This window comes from Oryx dammah, unplaced genomic scaffold (genome assembly GCF_014754425.2).
Source record: "Oryx dammah isolate SB20612 unplaced genomic scaffold, SCBI_Odam_1.1 HiC_scaffold_28, whole genome shotgun sequence".
Taxonomy (NCBI): Eukaryota; Metazoa; Chordata; class Mammalia; order Artiodactyla; family Bovidae; genus Oryx; species Oryx dammah.
In genome coordinates, this window is record NW_024070212.1 from 32,523,082 (window position 1) to 32,542,662 (window position 19,581).

Here is a 19,581-nt window from a genome sequence, read left to right on the forward strand (position 1 = left end):
AAACTTTTTGGTACAACCTGAAAATCCTTCCACATCTATGTAATTCTCCTTCAAAGTGACCCTGACCAGGTTCAATCTGATCCTACACAGGCTAATGTCAAACACCAAAACACTAATACTTGAACAAATTATTTTAATTATTTGGGTTGGGGTCTGTTTAGTATTCCACTAGCCCTAAACTCAAAAGCATGATCCTTGAAAGCACAAAAACACTGCCTTCTTTTTGTGTCTCTATCCCCAATCTAGAGCACATTCTAGGACAGAGTAGACACGTAATAACTGTGGGGAAAATGGCTTGAGTTTCTATGAGATTCAGTGGTTGCCTAATCACATTTTGCAAATGCCAGTTCCCATAGATGGAATTTTCAATGTGGGCAGTTAACAGAAACAGGACATTTCCATTCCTCTGCTACCTTTAGTCAGCCCCACACCCATTCGTGGTTACGCCTTCAACTCTCACCTCACAACTATACTTGACAATAAATTTGGACTCACTCACAAGTCTCCTATTCTCCCTGAGCTGTACTTAGGCGCTCAGTCATGACCGACTCTTTGCGACCCCATGGACTGTAGCCCACCAGGCTCCTCTGCCCATGGGATTCTCCAGGCAAGAATACTGGAGTGGGTTGCCATGCCCTCCTCCAGGGAATCTTCCCAATCCAGGGATCAAACCCAGGTCTCCTGCATTGCACGCAGATTCTTTACCATCTGAGCCACCAGGGAAGCCCCCTATTCTCCCTATTCCCCTCTAAACTTTATTCTCAAACCCTGTTCCAGCTCTCTTATACCCATTATCCACTTCAGTGAAATTAACTGCTATCAATCTGTCCTGTCCACTCTATATCCAATACCTGAAAGAGTGTAAGAAATGTTATGAGTGCTCATTACATATTTGTTCACTGAATGAATGAATGAATGAATGAATATCTTAACAATAAAAGATGGCAGTGAGTTGTGAAGAGGACAAAGATAAAGGGTCTCCTCTCTGAGAAAGATTTTTCTAGGAAGTAACTATATCCCAATCACCAAAGAGACTAGAAGTGCACTAAGAAATTTTTATTAAACTTAACTGATATATTAAGAGTACCTGCCTGCCCATAACCTCTTCTGGAGACATCCCTATTTCATTAAGGGGTTGGGGTCTACAGGATCTGGGCCATGCCCCTCTCTATGACTGGATAATCAGTAAATACCTCACACAGGACCCACCCAGTCACAGCCTGACAGAAGGCCTACACCCTGTGTGACCCAGCTCCAAAAGATGAGTGTGTTAGTGTTAGTCGCTCAGTTGTGCCCCATGGACTGCAGCCCACTAGGCTCCTCTGTCCATGAGATTTTCCAGGCAAAGATACTGGAGTGGGTTGCCATTTCCTTCTCCAGGGCATCTTCCCAACTCAAGATCAAACCCGGGTCTTCTGCACTACAGGCAGATTCTTTACCGACTGAGCTACAAGAGAAGCCCTGTCTGAACCATAGCCACTCACTCTATTTTGACTTTTTAACTGTAAAATTTTCCTTAATAGCCAAAGCAGATGTCACCATTAATGACATCAGTATTTCTCTAGGTATGAAAAGATGCAAGAATTGGAACTCATAAAATCTTTTCCTGAAAGGATCTAACTATCTGAAGGCCTGTTCTGACAGTTTTTCCCAGAGCACAGAGTGCCTCATTTATGATTTTCACCCTGAACTCCTTTCATGGGCATTGAAAGTCAGCAGTTGCGGTAGCCATGATTGTATTTCATGACCGTTTTATCCCATGGTGCTGAGAATGTCCATTCTCACGTTTGGCAAAGATTTTGTTGATAGGCCACTCAATGTGCTGTTACTGGAGTGAGTGAGTGAAGTCGCTCAGTCATACCCGACTCTTTGCAATCCCATGGCCTGCAGCCTACCAGGCTCCTCTGTCCATGGGATTTTCCAGGCAAGAATACTGGAGTGGGTTGCCATTTCAATGAGTCAATTATTGGAGGACTCTGCACTAGAAAACACAGAAAAAGTCATCCTAAACTACAAGGTCATAATGTGTGAAAACTTAGACTACCATTATAGCACATCAACACCAAAAAGGTATGTTAGTCGCTCAGTCGTGTCTGACTCTTTGCAACACCACGGACTGTAGCCTGCCAGGCTCCTCTGTCCATGGAATCTTCCAGGCAAGAAGACTGGAGTGCGTTGCCATTCCCTTCTCCAGGGGATTGTCCTGACCCAGGGATCGAACCCACCAGGTCTCCTGCACTGCAGGCAGATTCTTTACCGTCTGAGACATGAGGGAAGTCCCCCCATAAAGGAAAGGATTCAGAAAGTTGGTCTGGAGAGAAAACAGTATAAACAAATGCACACAGAGACTCAGAGATGTCATGAGAGAGACTGCACAAAAAGACACTAAAAATAACTGAGGCAAGAGAGAATGTATGGGACCAAGGAGACAAAAGGGAGAGGAAGACACAAAGGAGAATCAGTAAAGACAAAGTAAAAAGAGGCAGAAACAGTGGACCATGAAGACAATGAGAAACAGAATAAAGGCAGACAGCAGGTGGCCAATGCCAGCACTGCTTCAGTTTCTGCAGCCTGATTCTTCAGCTCTTCCTGCACTTTCATAAATCTATCTCTAGTTTAACAGTAATTCCCCTCTTCAACTCTAAGCTAGTTTGAGTTTTCTATCCCTTGTGACCCAACAAAACAAAACCACCATGACCACCACTTTGAATGGAACTGGCTTAAAAAGCTAATTATAATCAATTACCCCTTTCCTTGGAGAAGGAAATGGCAACCCACTCCAGTACTCTTGCCTGGAAAATCCCACGGACGGAGGAGCCCAGTAGGCTACAGTCCATGGGGTCGTCCTGGCCTTTAAACCTTTTTAAGTTGCTTCAATTAAATACTGAATATGAGAAGAGATATTTATGACATGTGCGAGACAAAACAAATATATGTGTACCTATCACTCAATATAAAAAGTTAAACATTACCAGTTAACTGAAGTTACCTATGTGTCTCCTCCTAGTATCAATTACTTTTTCATTAAATATTTCTAGAAGGTAAATACTCAATAAGGGATGGGGAGAATTTTTTTTTTAATCTCTAACAACCAAAATATGTCTTGCTTACACAGTGGTGTAGGGTTTGTTCAGCTTCACATCTTTCATGGACTTGATCCTATCATTTTACAAGCCATATTATAAACCACAAAGTAGAAAGTTAACATTCATAAACCACCTAAATGGGGACAAAATATTAAAAAAAAAAAAAAAAAAGAGGCAGCTCACTTAGCCAAGTAGCTCTCCTCAAAATACTTTCACTTGAGAATATGAACAGTGTTACTAAAGATCATGTGTTTTCTTTGGACAACAAGTCAATTAAAAGGGGGAAGTAGGCTCTCTTCACTTTTATGAAATATAACAAGTGTGCTTAAGGGATCAGTCATTTGCAAGCAAGAAGGGGGTTCATTTTCTGACTGCTGCAATATTCTAATCCTGGCTTCTGGTGAGTAACTTTCCTTTTATTTCTTTGAGAGCAGAGCAACATAAAGTCACTGTAATTACATGGTATGTACATGTGACCTGACTGAAAACTATTTTTGAATAGGCACATTTCTTACCAGCTAGCTCTGCCTCAAAATTTTCTTGTGAGACAGAAATGTGAAATACACATTTAACCCATACAAATAATTCATAGCAGTGATGTCCTACAAAGTTAACTGTAATGTTACATCCATTCATCAATTTTCACATTTAAAAATATTAGAATCATATCACTACCTAAGTCTCAAACATTGATGGCAGCATACAGCACTTTTCTAAATGCCTATTAAATGCAAACACCAACTTTAAAAATTCACCAATAACACAATATAAATTCAGTTGTCTACAATTTCAATTCAGTTTCAATTCAAATTCAGTTATACATCCCTATGGATGTCTACAATTTCAATTTCCTTTACCATATAAATGCTCACCAATGCTGTAAGTCGAAACCCCAAAAACTCTGGGTTCATACATGTATTTCCTTCTACTAACCTTTATTTCAGCATGAATTAGTAGTAGAATGGCAAAAAAGAGGTAATAAAAGGGAGGAGAATACAAAGTCTCTAGATGATTTCCCCAAAATTCTATCTATATTTATCTTTATCTAGGGGCTTCCTTGGTGGTTCAGTGGTAAAGAATCCACCCATAATGCAGGAGATGCATTTCGATCCCTGGGTCTGGAAGAGCCCCTGGAGAAGGAAATGGCAACCCACTCCAGTATTCTTGCCCAGGAAATCCCAGGGACAGAAGAGCCTGGCTGGCTACAGTTCACGGGGTTGCAAAGTTGAACTAAACAACAAATCTTTATCTATTTAGCTATAGTAAAATGTAGCTTTTTAAAATGCAGGTAGTAAAAATTCAAATCAATACTCTCCAAATTCGCTGTATTCCTTTCCAGCCTTACCTCCTACACTCCTCCCATGCCAACCCTTTACTCCAGGGCAAATCTATCTGCTCATTCATATTTCTGAGTCTATGTACATACTATTCCCTCTGCCTGGATGTGCTTCTCTCTACTCTCTGCCTTAAGAGTTTCTATTTATCCTTCAAAGTCTATCTCAAATGTCACCTCGGAGAGGATTTCGCTGATACGTCTCTCCCTCCTCCCAAAACTGGCTACTCTTTCTATAACAACATTCCATTACCACTGTTTACTTGTGTATCTCTACAACTTGAACTGCTTAAGAGTTCTATTTCTCATTTATATCTCCAGGCTAGCAAAGTACCTGTGTACACAGAAGACAATCAGATGCCTAATCATCAGTTCAGTTCAGTTCAGTCGCTCAGTCGTGTCCAACTCTTTGCGGCCCCATGAATCGCAGCACGCCAGGCCTCCCTGTCCATCACCAACTCCCGGAGTTCACTCAGACTCACGTCCATCGAGCCAGTGATGCCATCCAGCCATCTCATCCTCTGTCGTCCCCTTCTCCTCCTGCTCCCAATCCCTCCCAGCATCAGAGTCTTTTCCAATGAGTCAACTCTTCACATGAGGTGGCCAAAGTACTGGAGTTTCAGCTTTAGCATCATTCCTTCCAAAGAAATCCCAGGGCTGATCTCCTTCAGAATGGACTGGTTGGATCTCCTTGCAGTCCAAGGGACTCTCAAGAGTCTTCTCCAACACCACAGTTCAAAAGCATCGATTCTTCAGCGCTCAGCCTTCTTCACAGTCCAACTCTCACATCCATACATGACCACTGGAAAAACCATAGCCTTGACTAGACGGACCTTAGTCGGCAAAGTAATGTCTCTGCTTTTGAATATGTTATCTAGGTTGGTCATCACTTTTCTTCCAAGGAGTAAGCATCTTTTAATTTCATGGCTGCAGTCACCATCTGCAGTGATTTTAGAGCCCATAAAAATAAAGTCTGACACTGTTTCCACTGTTTCCCCATCTATTTCCCATGAAGTGATGGGACCAGATTCGATGATCTTTGTTTTCTGAATGTTGAGCTTTAAGCCAACTTTTTCACTCTCCTCTTTCACTTTCATCAAGAGGCTTTTGAGTTCCTCTTCACTTTCTGCCATAAGGGTGGTGTCATCTGCATATCTGAGGTTGTTGATATTTCTCCTGGCAATCTTGATTCCAGCTTGTATTTCTTCCAGCCCAGCGTTTCTCATGATGTACTCTGCATATAAGTTAAATAAGCAGGGTGACAATATACAGCCTTGACGCACTCCTTTTCCTATTTGGAACCAGTCTATTGTTCCATGTCCAGTTCTAACTGTTGCTTCCTGACCTGCATACAGATTTCTCAAGAGGCAGGTCAGGTGGTCTGGGATTCCCATCTCTCTCAGAATTTTCCACAGTTTATCGTGATCCACACAGTCAAAGGCTTTGGCATAGTCAAGAAAGAAGAAAGAGATGTTTTTCTGGAACTCTCTTGCTTTTTCGATGATCCAGCGGATGTTGGCAATTTGATCTCTGGTTCTTCTGCCTTTTCTAAAACCAGCCTGAACATCAGGAAGTTCACAGTTCACATATTGTTGAAGCCTGGCTTGGAGAATTTTGAGCATTACATTACTAGCGTGTGAGATGAGTGCAATTGTGCGGTAGTTTGAGCATTCTTTGGCAATGCCTTTCTTTGGGATTGGAATGAAAACTGACCTTTTCCAGTCCTGTGGCCACTGCTGAGTTTTCCAAATTTGCTGGCACATTGAGTGCAGCACTTTCACAGCATCATCTTTCAGGATTTGAAATAGCTCAACTGGAATTCCATCACCTCCACTAGCTTTGTTCATAAATAAGTCAATAAACAAGCCTCCTTGTGAACACTGAAAACCAAAAAGCTTAACAAAAAGTAGCCTTGACTAAACGCAATGCAGTGTCCTGAATTGGATCGTGCAGCAGAAAAAGAATATTCATGGAAAAACTGCTGAACTTCAAATAAAGTGTGAAGTTAACATTAATGTATCAACATTAATCTCTTAGTTCTGACAAACAAACCACAGCTATGTAACACATCAACACTAAGGAAGATCAAGCAAATACTATACAGGAACTCCATGCATTATTTCTGCAGCTTTCCTACAAACCTAAAATTACTCCCAAACAAAAAGCTTACTAAATAAACTTTTAAGTAGTCTAGAAAAAGTTGAAAACTACAAAATCAATGAGAACATGAATGTGGACTTTAATTGCAACTATAATAACAAAAATAAAAGAATAAGAAACATATGTGTCTTCTTAGACATAGACAAAGAAAGGAAATTATTTTCAATAATCTGAAATGAGCCTAAACATGTGAAGAATTATTAATGCTGCAAAATGGTAAAAAAAAAAAAAAAAAAGACTTCCATCATTAAACTGAAGTAGTTCAATTTTTATTTTCAGAAATACATACATAACTCAATATTAAAATAACTTGCACAGAAAGGTTAGGACTGTGCCATCACATCACATACATCAGAACTAGAATATCTACGTAAGTCATTGTAGTATTTATATCATTACTTCAAACAGAGTCCTGTTCTGAAATTAATGATTCCCATGTTCTAACTGCAGTAAATAGAGGGGGAAATGTTCTATTAAAGGTGTCTCACTCTAAAACAATCCTTCTGTAATTTACAGTAATTTGTAAAACATAACTCCAAGGTCCGGGGCAAAATTCATTTCCTCATTAGTTCAAAGCAGTGACTAAAGAGAAGCTTTGCTGCTCCTCAATTGATTTTAAAATACTTTTAACCTAATGATTCTAAAATTATATTGGTAAGTTCCAAGGTCATATCTAAGTATAAAATACTATCCATTAAATAAAACCTATAAAAACTAGAGATTTCAATACATGACTAAAACAGAAATCCAACTACAATGTTTAAAGATAACATGTTCGTAAGTTCTCAGAATTCAATGGGATACTATTTTACTTTTAAAATCCAACTTGAAAGGATAAAGGAAATTTTTTGAGTACTTAACCAAGTGTAGATAGGCTGCATGATCAATCACTACAGGAAGATTAATTACAATATGACAAGAATCAAGTTATCCTGCTCATTTTTAAAGAGGTCTGTTTTAAATGGTCCCTATTTTACAAGTATAATAAGTGTTAACAGCAGGCCACGTGAATAAAAGCAGGAAATACAAGAACAATTTAAATATACAAATAGTATATGTTTCAATCCTGGTGAGACATGCCTGCCATGCCAGCTGTATAGATTTATATGAGCGGCTAAAAAAATTAGGACACCGTCTACTTTTAAGCAATGAAAATTTTTTGAGATGTAAAATACTAACAACACTCAAAAAACTTAAGACTTTTATATGATTATTAAAATATTTACCTATTTGAGATACAGACATGTGACTATAGCAAAAAAACAGTAACGGAACAATGTATCTCAGCTAACCCTCAGAAGTCCTAAACTTTAAATATCTTCTAAGTTAAACTCAGAAATCAAAGGAAACTCCTGTCTAAAGACTGTATCTGGGAATTCCCTGACAGTGCAGTGGTGAGGACTCTGCACTTTCGGTGCCATGGGCCCTGGTTCAATCCCTGGTTGGAAACTAAGATCCCATAAACTGTGCAGCACATCCAAAAGGAAAATAGAAGACTACATCCTCCTGAAAATTGTTTCAAAGATCACCTAGGCCATTATTCAGGTACAAATCAAACAAATTTGGTCTTTCTGGTATCCTTTCTTTGCTTGGTTCTTATCAGATATGTTCACTTCTGTTGGCACCTAATAGCAAGACATCAAAAATAGTGTATTCCATTTACATACAGTGCTGCATCAAAACTGGAACAATTAAACAGTGATCCTAACACACTGTTATTCAGTTTAAGCAGCTTCAATTACAGAAATGACAAGGATGACTGCTACGTAGGTAAAACAATAGCCTGGATAGATAAAGGTTTAAAGATAACTCTAACTTGCCCAACACTGATAAAGAATTAGACAAAATGAAGATAATTAAAATAGGTAGGAAAATCAAATACTAGAAGACATTATTTATATCCTCTTGAATACTGACATACAAGGTACTTTGTGAATTTGTCTTTCAAATTTTAAACTTGTTTCTATCTTCCTAAACAGCTTTATTATGTTACACTACTTTCAATCAAACTCAAGAAAAAGAGAAATAACACAAATATAGCCTTCTTAATAACTTGCTAAAATATTCCATCTAGTTGACAATATTAATTTCACAGACAAACGACCCCTGAGGTTGGACCTCACTGTACGGAAAAAGGAAAACGAAGCTCAGAGATGAGGACTGCTCTTCCAGCTTTCAGTCTCTGCCCTACATTACATGCTATCTCCTACTGCTCAACTGAGTTACTAGTCCAAATAGATGGATTTTATTAGTGCTAGTCTGCTGTATTCTGTTGACTACAAAACAAATGTTTTTAATTAATTTTTATTGGAGTATAGCTGCTTTACAATGTTGGGTTAGTTTCTTCTGTAGAGCAAAGTGAATCAGCAGGACATACACATATCCCTTCTTTTGTGGATTTCCTTTCTTTTCATTTAAGTCACCACAGAGCACTGAATAGAGTTCTCTGAGTTACACAGTAGGCTCTCAATAATTATCTATTTTATACATAATATCAATAGCGTATATACATCAATCTCAATCTCCCAATTCATCCTACCCTATGGACTTCTCAGGTGGCTCAGTGATAAAGAATCTCCTGCCAAGCAGGAGATGCCTGCTTCAATCTCTGGATCAGGAAGATCCCCTGGACAAGGAAATGGCAACCCACTCCAGTATTCTTGCCTGGGAAATCCCATGGACAAAGGAGCCTGGTGGACTACAGTCCACGGGGTTGCAGAGAGTCAGACGGGACTTTCACAAAGAGTCAGACAGGACTTAGCAAATAAACAGCAACAACAACATACTACAAACTGTAATCTGAACAAACTTAGTGTCCACTGCTCTAGACAATTCTTATAAGACCCACGTTTTAATTTTTTGGTCTTTAATGCTAATATTCTAGCTCCTGAATACTTAAAGCATAATTTCCTTCCCATTTCTCCTAACAAGCCCCACTTCCGAATAAAACCAAACAGAAGAAGACATGGCATGGATAACTAAAATCTAAGAGCAATCTCTTTGCCAAATGTTTTTACCTACTCTCTAACAAAAACCTCTAAGCAACGTTATTAACAAGGAGAAAAATGGTCCATTTTCCCTCCTCCCTTAGCTCTGGACAATTTTCTGGTGCTTATAAAAATAACAGGGGGAAAAGTTAGCCAGGAAAAAGTAGGGACAATGATGCACAGATTCTGAACTGATTATGCGCATTTAAGAAAATTAATTCCTGAATTAAAAATCAAAGGTAATTAAATTCAAGTGACATTAACTACTCTGGTTGGATGTGCTGCTTTTGTTTGGCCTTGCCATACACCATGTAGGATCTTTGTTCCTCTACCAGGGACTGAACTCAAGCCCCCTACAGCTGAAAAGAAAATCTCTGAGTTGGATATGTTGATAATGGGAGTTTAAAATCTTGCATCTACCTGAAGCTGAATTTAATTACATCTCCCAACCACACAAAATGACAACTTGATGTTGAAAATTAGCAGCCATGTTCTTGTGAATTAAAGAAAAACTAAACAGTGATATGTTTAGCTCTTCATCTCATTCCATTAAGTTCAGCTTACATTTAATGAGTGTCCACTAGCTAGGCATTATCATCTATTAAACATTAACTCTCTAGCCAAGCCTTTTTAATAGAGAACTTGGCCCACCTAGTCCCTGAAAGGGTCAGCCTTATGAAACTCATGATACCCCACAGCCCTGCCATATTCCCGCCACAGGTAGGCACCTGACAGGGATGGGCCAATCTGATATTCTTTTCCAGGAACCCAGAATAAGAATCCTGGGAACCTGAGTCAGACGATATGAAGTACCTGAACTACCAGATTAGGCAGTGTGTGAGCCAGAGGTATCACAGTAAGTCAAAATTGAAGACCTGAAGGGAAGTAGGAGCAAAGAGGTCCTGAGTGAGCAGAGAAAGCTGATCTGAAGAGGTGACTTACCAACGAAGCAGAGCAAGTGACCAGTCTCTAGGAGAAATGGAGGGAGGGGACATGTATTACATTCCACATGCATTCAACCTGCTTGTATTTCATTTCTTATCTATCCTTGGATGTCTGATGCCTATAAAGTTGCCTACTGTGTCTTTTCAACAAAGACCTCCTTGACTGGAACAAGTATGAATGAGTTTCTATTTCTTACAGGCAAAACACCTTAGCGTTATATTAGGTGCTGCAGCAAATATAAAGATATAAAAATACCAAATTCACTCAGCTTTCAAAGGCCATACATAGTTAGGAGCTGCTAAGTTTACAAATAACCATAATATAAGGCAGATGATAGCATAAAAAGTACTATGAGGTTTCAAAAAGAGGGATACATCATATCCAACTCAGAACATCAAAAAGGTTTCATGGAGGAAAGGAAACTAAAATAGTAATCATAATAGATGGTGCTTGGGATAGTTAAAAAATATATTTACAAGAAAAATACAATGTTGGAGACATGAGTGGAGTTAATAACAACAAAAAAAATAATTTTACTGGTCCAGGAAATACAAAAATCTGGTTTACAACTGAGTCACAGAACTTGGCAACTGACTGGTTATATGGATGAGAGCAAGCAAGGAGTTAAAAAAAAGTTCAGTTTTCAGGGTAGGTGATTTTGAGAATGACAATCCCAGAACAGAAAGGTTCACAGGAGGCAGATTTGGAGAAGAGAAGTGAAGAGGGGAGGCAAGTTCTGTACTGGATATATTGACTTGAGGCAAGTGGCAGTGACCAGTTCATTAATCACTGGGGAACTGAAGAAAGAGAAGCCATCTCAAGCACAGTAAATGGTTTTCTCAAAATTCCAAGTAAAAAATCTTTAGAGAAAAGAGGTAAAAGATTTTCCAGTGTCTAGGTTTTTCCTTTGTATTCTGAATGTCCCATTTTTGCCCAGCTAATGATTTTCCTGGTCCAAAGATGACAGACTTTAAGGAGGTTAGGCAGTATCATAGAAAAACCTGATGAAAATATGGTTCTTCTCTCCAGAAAACCCCACGTAACCACAAATATTGCTAACAATTTTATGAAGTTTATGGATCTTCTGAAGCCCTAAGGAGTACACACATCCCAGGTTTTTTGTTCTTTTCTTAAAAGGCATGATGTGAAAGACCCTGTGGAAGGAGAGTGTGGGTTGGAAGAAAAAGAGGAAGTATCTGCAGGGACTCATCCACTCCCTTTTCCCTTCCAAGAACTAGAGCATGAAGCGGCACACCATAGGGGAGAGGCAGAGTGAAGAGCACAGAGCTCAAAGTCTGCAGTTTTACCAACCATCTGTAAGAGAATGAACTATTTTTATCAGAGATATCTGCCCCCAAACTAAAAGATTTTTAGTAGTAGTCTAACGTTGGGCTGGAGGAGGCACAAGCTGGAATCAAGATTGCCGGGAGAAATATCAATAACCTCCGATATGCAGATGACACCACCCTTACAGCAGAAAGCGAAGAAAAACTAAAGAGCCTCTTGATGAAAGTGAAAGAGGAGAGTGAAAAAGTTGGCTTAAAGCTCAACATTCAGAAAACTAAGATCATGGCACCTGGTCCCATCACTTCATGGCAAATAGATGGGCAAACAGTGGAAACAGTGTCAGACTTTATTTTTCTGGGCTCCAAAATCACTGCAGATGGTGACTGCAGCCATGAAATTAAAAGATGCTTACTCCTTGGAAGGAAAGTTATGACCAACCTAGATAGCGTATTAAAAAACAGAGACTTTGTCAACAAAGGTCCGTCTAGTCAAGGCTATGGTTTTTCCTGTGGTCATGTATGGATGTGAGAGTTGGACTGTGAAGAAGGCTGAGCACCGAAGAATTGATGCTTCTGAACTGTGGTGTTGGTGAAGACTCTTGATAGTCCCTTGGACTGCAAAGAGATCCAACCAGTCCATACTAAAGTAGATCAGTCCTGGGTGTTCACTGGAAGGACTGATGGTGAAGCTGAAATTCCAAAAGTTTGGCCACCTGATGTGAAGGGCTGACTCATTTGAAAAGACCCTGATGCCGGGAAAGATTGAGGGCAGGAGGAGAAGGTGGTGACAGAGGATAAGATGCTGGATGGCATCACCAACTCGATGGACATGGGTTTCGGTGGACTCTAGGAGTTGATGATGGACAGGGAGGCCTGGCGTGCTGCGGTTCATGGGGTCACAAAGAGTCGGACATGACTAAGTGACTGAACTGAATAGACTAAAATATGTTTAATATGCTAAAAATTATTTTAAACAAAACACAGTTGCAGCAACAATTAAAAAGTTAAAGGTCCCATCAAATCCAGAAGTACTAAGCACCCAACTCTATGGTCATTCCTGTACTTACTACAGAATTAGCATACTCAGGCAAGATCACAATACTGTAACTGCTGAAAAGGATACCACACTTTCAGACTGTAGAAATGCAAATAAAAGACACAAAGAATAGTAAATTCCTATAAGAAACAAACCAACCTATTTTTGTATGTGAATTTCAATTTTTTATGCCAGTTTCTTCTGCCCAGGCATGAGATGCATCATCACAAGAAATCAAAGCTATGAATCTTATTGCAAACAAATAGCAAACATTATAAAGAATATCATCTTATAAGAGTTTAAAATAATAGCATATTTATCAAACGACAGTCTGATTTTCAATAACAAGCATATTCAGTCAGTAACATGCAGATACTTAAATGTAAATAAATTATAAAATATAGGGTTTAAGTGAATTAGATAGTTCCAATCCAGTATTCTTGCCTGGAGAATCCCATGGATGGAGGAGACTGGTGGGCTACAGTCCACAGGGTTGCAAAGAGTCAGACACGACTGAGAGACTTTACTAATTAACTAATACTCTGCATGCAACTTAATTTTTGCCCTGCCACTACCAGCAAAATCCTAAAGAAGAAAGCATTAACCTCATTTTGTATAACAATGCTTTCTCAAGGTCTGCTAAGGGGAACTATCAAGAAATGGATCGAGACAGCACAGGAGTAGATCATTCAATAACTCACAAAACTAAAAGATAATGTTTAATTCCTTTTACCACAAAAGAGTTGTATTAAAATTCTTTGAAGGTCTTTGAAAAGGGTTCATTAATATTTGAAAAATAATCAAATATCTGTCTGAAATACCCTTGAAAAAAGCAACTAAAATGATGTTTTCCAATCGTTGTAATAACAGAAGTCACCGTTTAGTTAGTATTTATTTGCTAAACAGTTTACATATATTATCTCATTTGAGCTTTAGAAATAAGTATCACATCCCCACTTTATATGTGAAAATAAGACTCCTAGGGTTAAGTTACATGCTCTGGGTCTCACAGCTAGTAAATGGAGGTGGGAATTGAATTCAGTTTTATGTGACTCCAAAAGCAGTGCTCATATCCATTATACCAGTGATTCCCAACTTTGGTCACATCATGCTGCATGCTTAAAATTATAATACTTGTATAGACTGCCAAATAAACTGGAGGGACCTGATGAAAATAACATACTTTTTTATATTATAAAATTATGACATGAAAAATAAAGTATAAAATGTTATAGATGATATTAAACACTAATTGGTATAAATCTTCCAAATCAAATATTTTCAATTGCCAAATTCAGAAAGTGTACTGGTGGAATCATACCAAAAATGTTCAAATATCATTCTAACTGCTGTGAAATTTGAAAAGTTAGTTACAAAATGATTTAAAATCATAAAAATGATTTAAAATTTCAAAACCATAAAACATTTGCAAACAGCACACTGCAAGCCTTCCTATGCACTACCATCTGCCTAGGAAGCCCTGTATAACATAATTTTGTTTCTTTACAGAATATTATGATTAGACACTAGTATATCAAGAGCTTCTCAATAATACATCTAAAAGAAATTTAAACAAAAAGTAACAAAACAATTATAATACTGCATTCTTCCTGAACTTCTATAGTAACTTTAATTGGTAACATTCATTTTGTTAAAATAATAACAATGACTGCAACTTAGACCAAGTTTGATAGTTTTACAGAGAGGAAGTAAAAATGACTTGCATGTATATCAAAGGAGGTATTCAACAGCAAAATTATTTGTATACTGTGATGAGTACATTTTGTTTATAGAAACAGCCAAGAAGATAACTTTAATTTCATATATGTGTTATGTCATGACTCAAGCAAATGCATCTCTCTCTGCAACCTGCTTGAATCTGTTCACTTAACTTGCTCAAGAATATTAAAAAAAAACTTACTTAAAACAATGAAATTGATTAAAAAGGAAAAGCAAATGTTGTAGTACTTTGATTTTTACCTACTGCTTTTGAAATTTCCTAAGTGATCATGTGTTTAATTTTGTTTTTAATTAAATGCACTATTTATAAAGTCCTGTATTACAACAGCCTAATATCCTGAGGGGCTCTCTGATTATGAATGTAAACCAAAATAAACATAGAAGATAAAAACACACCTTTACTTTCATAACCAACTAATCGACAGAAAACAATGCTAATGCCTTGAGTACTATAGTTTATATCAAACACCTGAAAGGTCCCAAGGAGCTATGTCCAACAGTAGCTGACACACGCTGGTTAACAGTTTATATTTAAGCATCTACTACATACCAGGGACCATGCTCATTCACAAATGATACCCGTTATATAGAAGAGTAGCAGTCTGGAACTTCAATTTTTTTTTTCATACATTCTGTAAGATCAAGTATTCAAACTGAAGGCTCAAACTCCAGTGCATAACTTCCTCTCTTTATTCAAAAAGCTGTTACCAGGGCTTCTGCAATCTACAAACTGTCAAACACGTTAGCATGAAGACTAGCACGAGCACCCTGAACGCGCCAGAGCGCAGAATAAACCCTGGGTTACGGTGGTGCGTTCTGTCCTCTGGAGCTTCACACCATAAGAATTTGGCACTTCTCCTAAAGCAACTTCTTTTTCCCCAAAATCAACTGTTTTAAAAAGCAAAGTTCTACTGCTTACAGAAACCGTTACTTCCATTTATTCTTCCTTAACAGATCCCTAGAAAATACTAACAGTGAAGGAAAAATGTGGCCTGATTTATTGGTAAGCTGACATCAGGGTATTTTATATGATTCACTGAGCTTCTAGAAAACAATCTCTCAAAAATTCTAAAACCAACCAGCCTCAGTAAAATGCATCTGACTGTACATAAAAACTACTTAAAACGAATGTCAAGTAAAATAAACAGTAATTCCTGAAGCCAGCTCAAAAGAAGTCTGTCACAATCACATCTTTTACAGTAAGTCCAATTCCATAATTTATCCTAAGATAACTGCATTCCCACTGAACATCATCCCTAGCAAATATTTATCAACTCCCACTGTGTAATCTATTGTCATCATCACATCCTATGCCACAAACCTCAAACAAGCCAGTCTTTAAATATCCTCAGCTCACACCAGCTCTTATAAAAACAATGGAAGGAGTTATAAAAAACCTTAAGAAAATAAAAATAATAGGAAATAGTGGATAAGTACACACAGCCTCTACACTCAAACTCTTTCCCTTTACACCTGAGAACTTGTCAGTTATTTCAACCATACACCTTTATGTTCCTGGATGACCCAGGGTTCCTCCACCTCAGCGAGAGCTCAAAATGTCCACTCTCTAATAAATGACAGGGTCCTACGTGACCACTCTGTTCAAGACCCCCTCTCTACTTATATCAATTATTCAAGCCCCCCCCCCAGCTCTAATGTCATAAAGTATCACCACGCTCCAAACTCACAATCCATTATACAAGCCCAACACACTCTCCCGTCCTCAACACCAACTCACTCTAACCCTTCCCTTGAAAAACCTTCTCTAACATCAGCTCTTCTTTTATGAGCTTTTCCCATATTCCTAATACAGTCTCAATGTCCTACTGGACCACATTTAGAAGCTCCTTCGCTAAACACAATCTCAGCATGGTGGCACACCCTCTTTCCAGCCTAATTCCTACAACCCCAAAACCCCACCCCCTCATCACGCCCTCCGACATCAGCCACAACCCCACACCCCGCCCCACGTCCGTCACGCCCTCCAAATTCTTCGGGGTCCTCTCCTCCCGCCCGGCCCGACCCCCCATTAGGACTCTCAAGTGCCTGGGCCCTCTAAACCACCCCGCCAGCCCCGCCCCCAGTCCCTCACCGAGTAGCAACAGCTTCACTTCTTTGGCCGCTTTCTCCCCGTCCTCCCGCAAGTTGCGGTCGATCATCTTGCTTCGCTCCACCGCCGCCTTATCTTCGGCGCTCAACGTGCACCCCATGGCGGCGGCGAAAGAAGGGACCGGGCCGGGGCTCACTCAAAAACCGCGGAGACTGCGGCTTGGCAGGCGGAGACAGAGTCTACTACTGGGCGGCGGCCCTCTCCGTCAGCTCCCAGGGCGCCCAGAGGAACCGGATATCCGGCGTTTTACGACACTTCCGGCAACGCCTGCGGCAGTTACTTCTTCGACCTCCTTAGCTTGGGTAAAGGAGGCGTAACCAAAAGCGGAAGTACGGGGAGAGAGAGACCAGGACGCCGAGAGTCGGTTCCGAGATGTAGGGCGGCCCTGTCGAGCTTACCGGGAGCCGCTCGACCTTAATCCCCTTTCACCTTTTTGGCTGTCTTATTTGGATGAATATAGAGATACCAGGGACTGGTTTCCCCGGTTCAAGGCACCCTCCCGAGGTCGCACGGCGGATTGGCGTGGGGAATGGGAATTCCCAAGTAAAAGCCCGAAATCCGCACGGAAATTTCTGCTGGGAATTTTTCCACTGGCCAGAAAACCAGTTTAATTCTGGCTGTGGAGATCTGAGACCAAGTGTAGGATAGTTTGTCTGTTGGCGTCGTCCCAGCCAGAGCTATGGGATGAGAATTACAGAGTCTGGGCCTCGCCGCAGTCACGCTCCACATCTGGAATAAGTTAAGACCCACCATGCCTGGGACTTTGCAGTCCCTTTCTGCCCTCTCCTCTGGCTCACCTCCTGGTACCCAGTGGGCTTGAGTTGCCCAGCTACTATGTCGGTAAAGGATCTCTTGAAATCGGTAACAGATCTTACATAAGGTAAGAATGTGGTTTTTCCATGAAATTTCCATGCTGCCTTTCCCCCACACAAGCCAGATTTAGCCCTGACATATTGTGCGTTAAGGGCTTAGGACTTCTACCAAGATTAGTCAACCAAAGTTCCACACCCTAAAACAAACCAGTGCATCCTGTGAATCTCCTATTAAAATTTCCTGTTGCGGTAACACACGAAAAGAGAAGTCATAGTAAAATTTGTTTCTCAGCTATCATATCACCTGGAAGTTGATAAATCCCCTATGAAAGCCCCACACTGATACTCTTTTTACTCATAATCCTGGATTCTATGGTGAAAGTAGCCCTACATTACCGTTGCTTCCAAAGAACCCCACAAAAACATTCACCGTGCATTCTAGGGAGGGGAACTCTTGCAGCCTCCAAGACCTTTCCCTATGATTAAATATTATTTCCCCAATCGAACCTAGACCTTAGAATATAAGATCCCAAAAGAAAGATATATACGGTGACTGATGATCATTAGAGGGATTTCTTGAAAACCACATTAAATAGCTTCATGCACCTTAATTTATCAATGCCAGTTCTTCAAAGTTCCAAGCCTCCTCCTCTTCCTAGTGACTGTTAGAATATCAATACTTACGGGAAGAAAGGGCAAGAAGAAGGGAAGAAAAAACACTATTTATTGAGTACCTATTTGCCAGGTATGGCTAGGTACTTCGATGTGTCATCTCGTTTATTCTTCACAACAACCCTGTGATTGTGGGTTGTTGTCCACATTTTTACAGATAAACAAATAGGCTCAGAGAAATTAAGCATCTTTCCAAGTTCACACAGTGAATAAGTAGATGTGACTCCAAATTCACTCCTTTTCTACCATGCCATTATAAGATGTTACCTGTAAGTCCTGACAACAGCCTTTCATTTAGGATTGAGAGTTACTCCAACAACACTAGGGTGAGGGAAAAAACAACTTGAGAGCACAATTCTCTCAACCTGTTGATTTCTTCAGTGGATTTATAAGTCAAATTTTGCCTAGGAACAGCTTTCACAAGCTTAAGAATTACGTGTGGAACTTTACCAAGTGATCCTGGTGATTAGAATACTGGAAGGTGGTCATGACAGAAATTGTTGGGAAAGTTCTCAGCAGAACAGAAGAGAAAATTTTATTTCCTTCATGATCAACTCAAGGAAAAATAAATGCGAATAAACCAGCATATGTCAAATTCTGTAATAAACGCCAGTGAGGTCACAGTGTCAAGAAATTTAAGCCTAAATTAGCAATATCCTTGCACTCAAGATTTTCTCCTTCTGAAGTATGGTGAAGGAAGAGTTGGAGGGCAAAGTCAAAGGAAAAGGCAAAATTAACAAAATGGCTGCCAGGCAATGCTCCCCCTCCCCACCCACACGCCTCTTTCCTATTTCCACTAGACTCACACTGCCACCTGCTGGCAACGCTCAGTCTACTAGTTCATCAGTGATGTTTGGACGGTTTCCCCTGTCTAGAACTGCGATTCCTCATGAATTTATCTTAAAAGGGAGGAGAGAGTGGTGGAGAACATGCCTTCAATCGCAAAAGACTCTCTTCGACGTATAAATTATCTGAGGGAACTCCTCAGTGCAATAGGCCTTGCGCTAAAATAAGTCTAACAGTAGGAAGACAGAAACCTGGAAAATTTCCTAGATCTGGAGAGAAAAAGCTGCCCTATTTCATTTAATAAATCATTTTCTTCAACTAGAGTTTCATCTGCAACCCCCACACTTTCCAGTCTGCAGGAAGCCTCCATGTAGACATCTTGCTGCAATGGGCTGAACTCTCAAGTTAGAATCATGAACATATTTTTCAATATATTTCTCTAAAATTCTAAAATGCTTTACTATATGTGAATGCTCTGTCAAAATGTAAAACAAGGTACCTGATCAAATTAAGACTGTGCACTCCTTGAAGGCAGTGACTATAAATCTGTGTGAGTCCCAGAGAGTGGGATATTCAGCTATTATGCACTGGGTTGAACTGAAAGAGTCAATGTTGATATCAGCATAAC

General features: G+C 39.6%; 1 protein-coding gene across 1 annotated transcript in view; it reads right to left on the reverse strand.

The window, feature by feature from the left end:
• Nucleotides 1–16,933, reverse strand: part of GNAI3 (G protein subunit alpha i3) — a 47,599-nt gene extending 30,666 nt beyond the window's left edge. Inside the window, exon 1 of the mRNA XM_040232116.1 lies at nt 16,666–16,933. Coding sequence (XP_040088050.1) covers nt 16,666–16,783 — 118 coding nt within the window. The 5' untranslated portion in view covers nt 16,784–16,933. The remainder of the gene's footprint in view (nt 1–16,665) is intronic.
• Between the last annotated feature and the right edge of the window lie 2,648 nt (nt 16,934–19,581).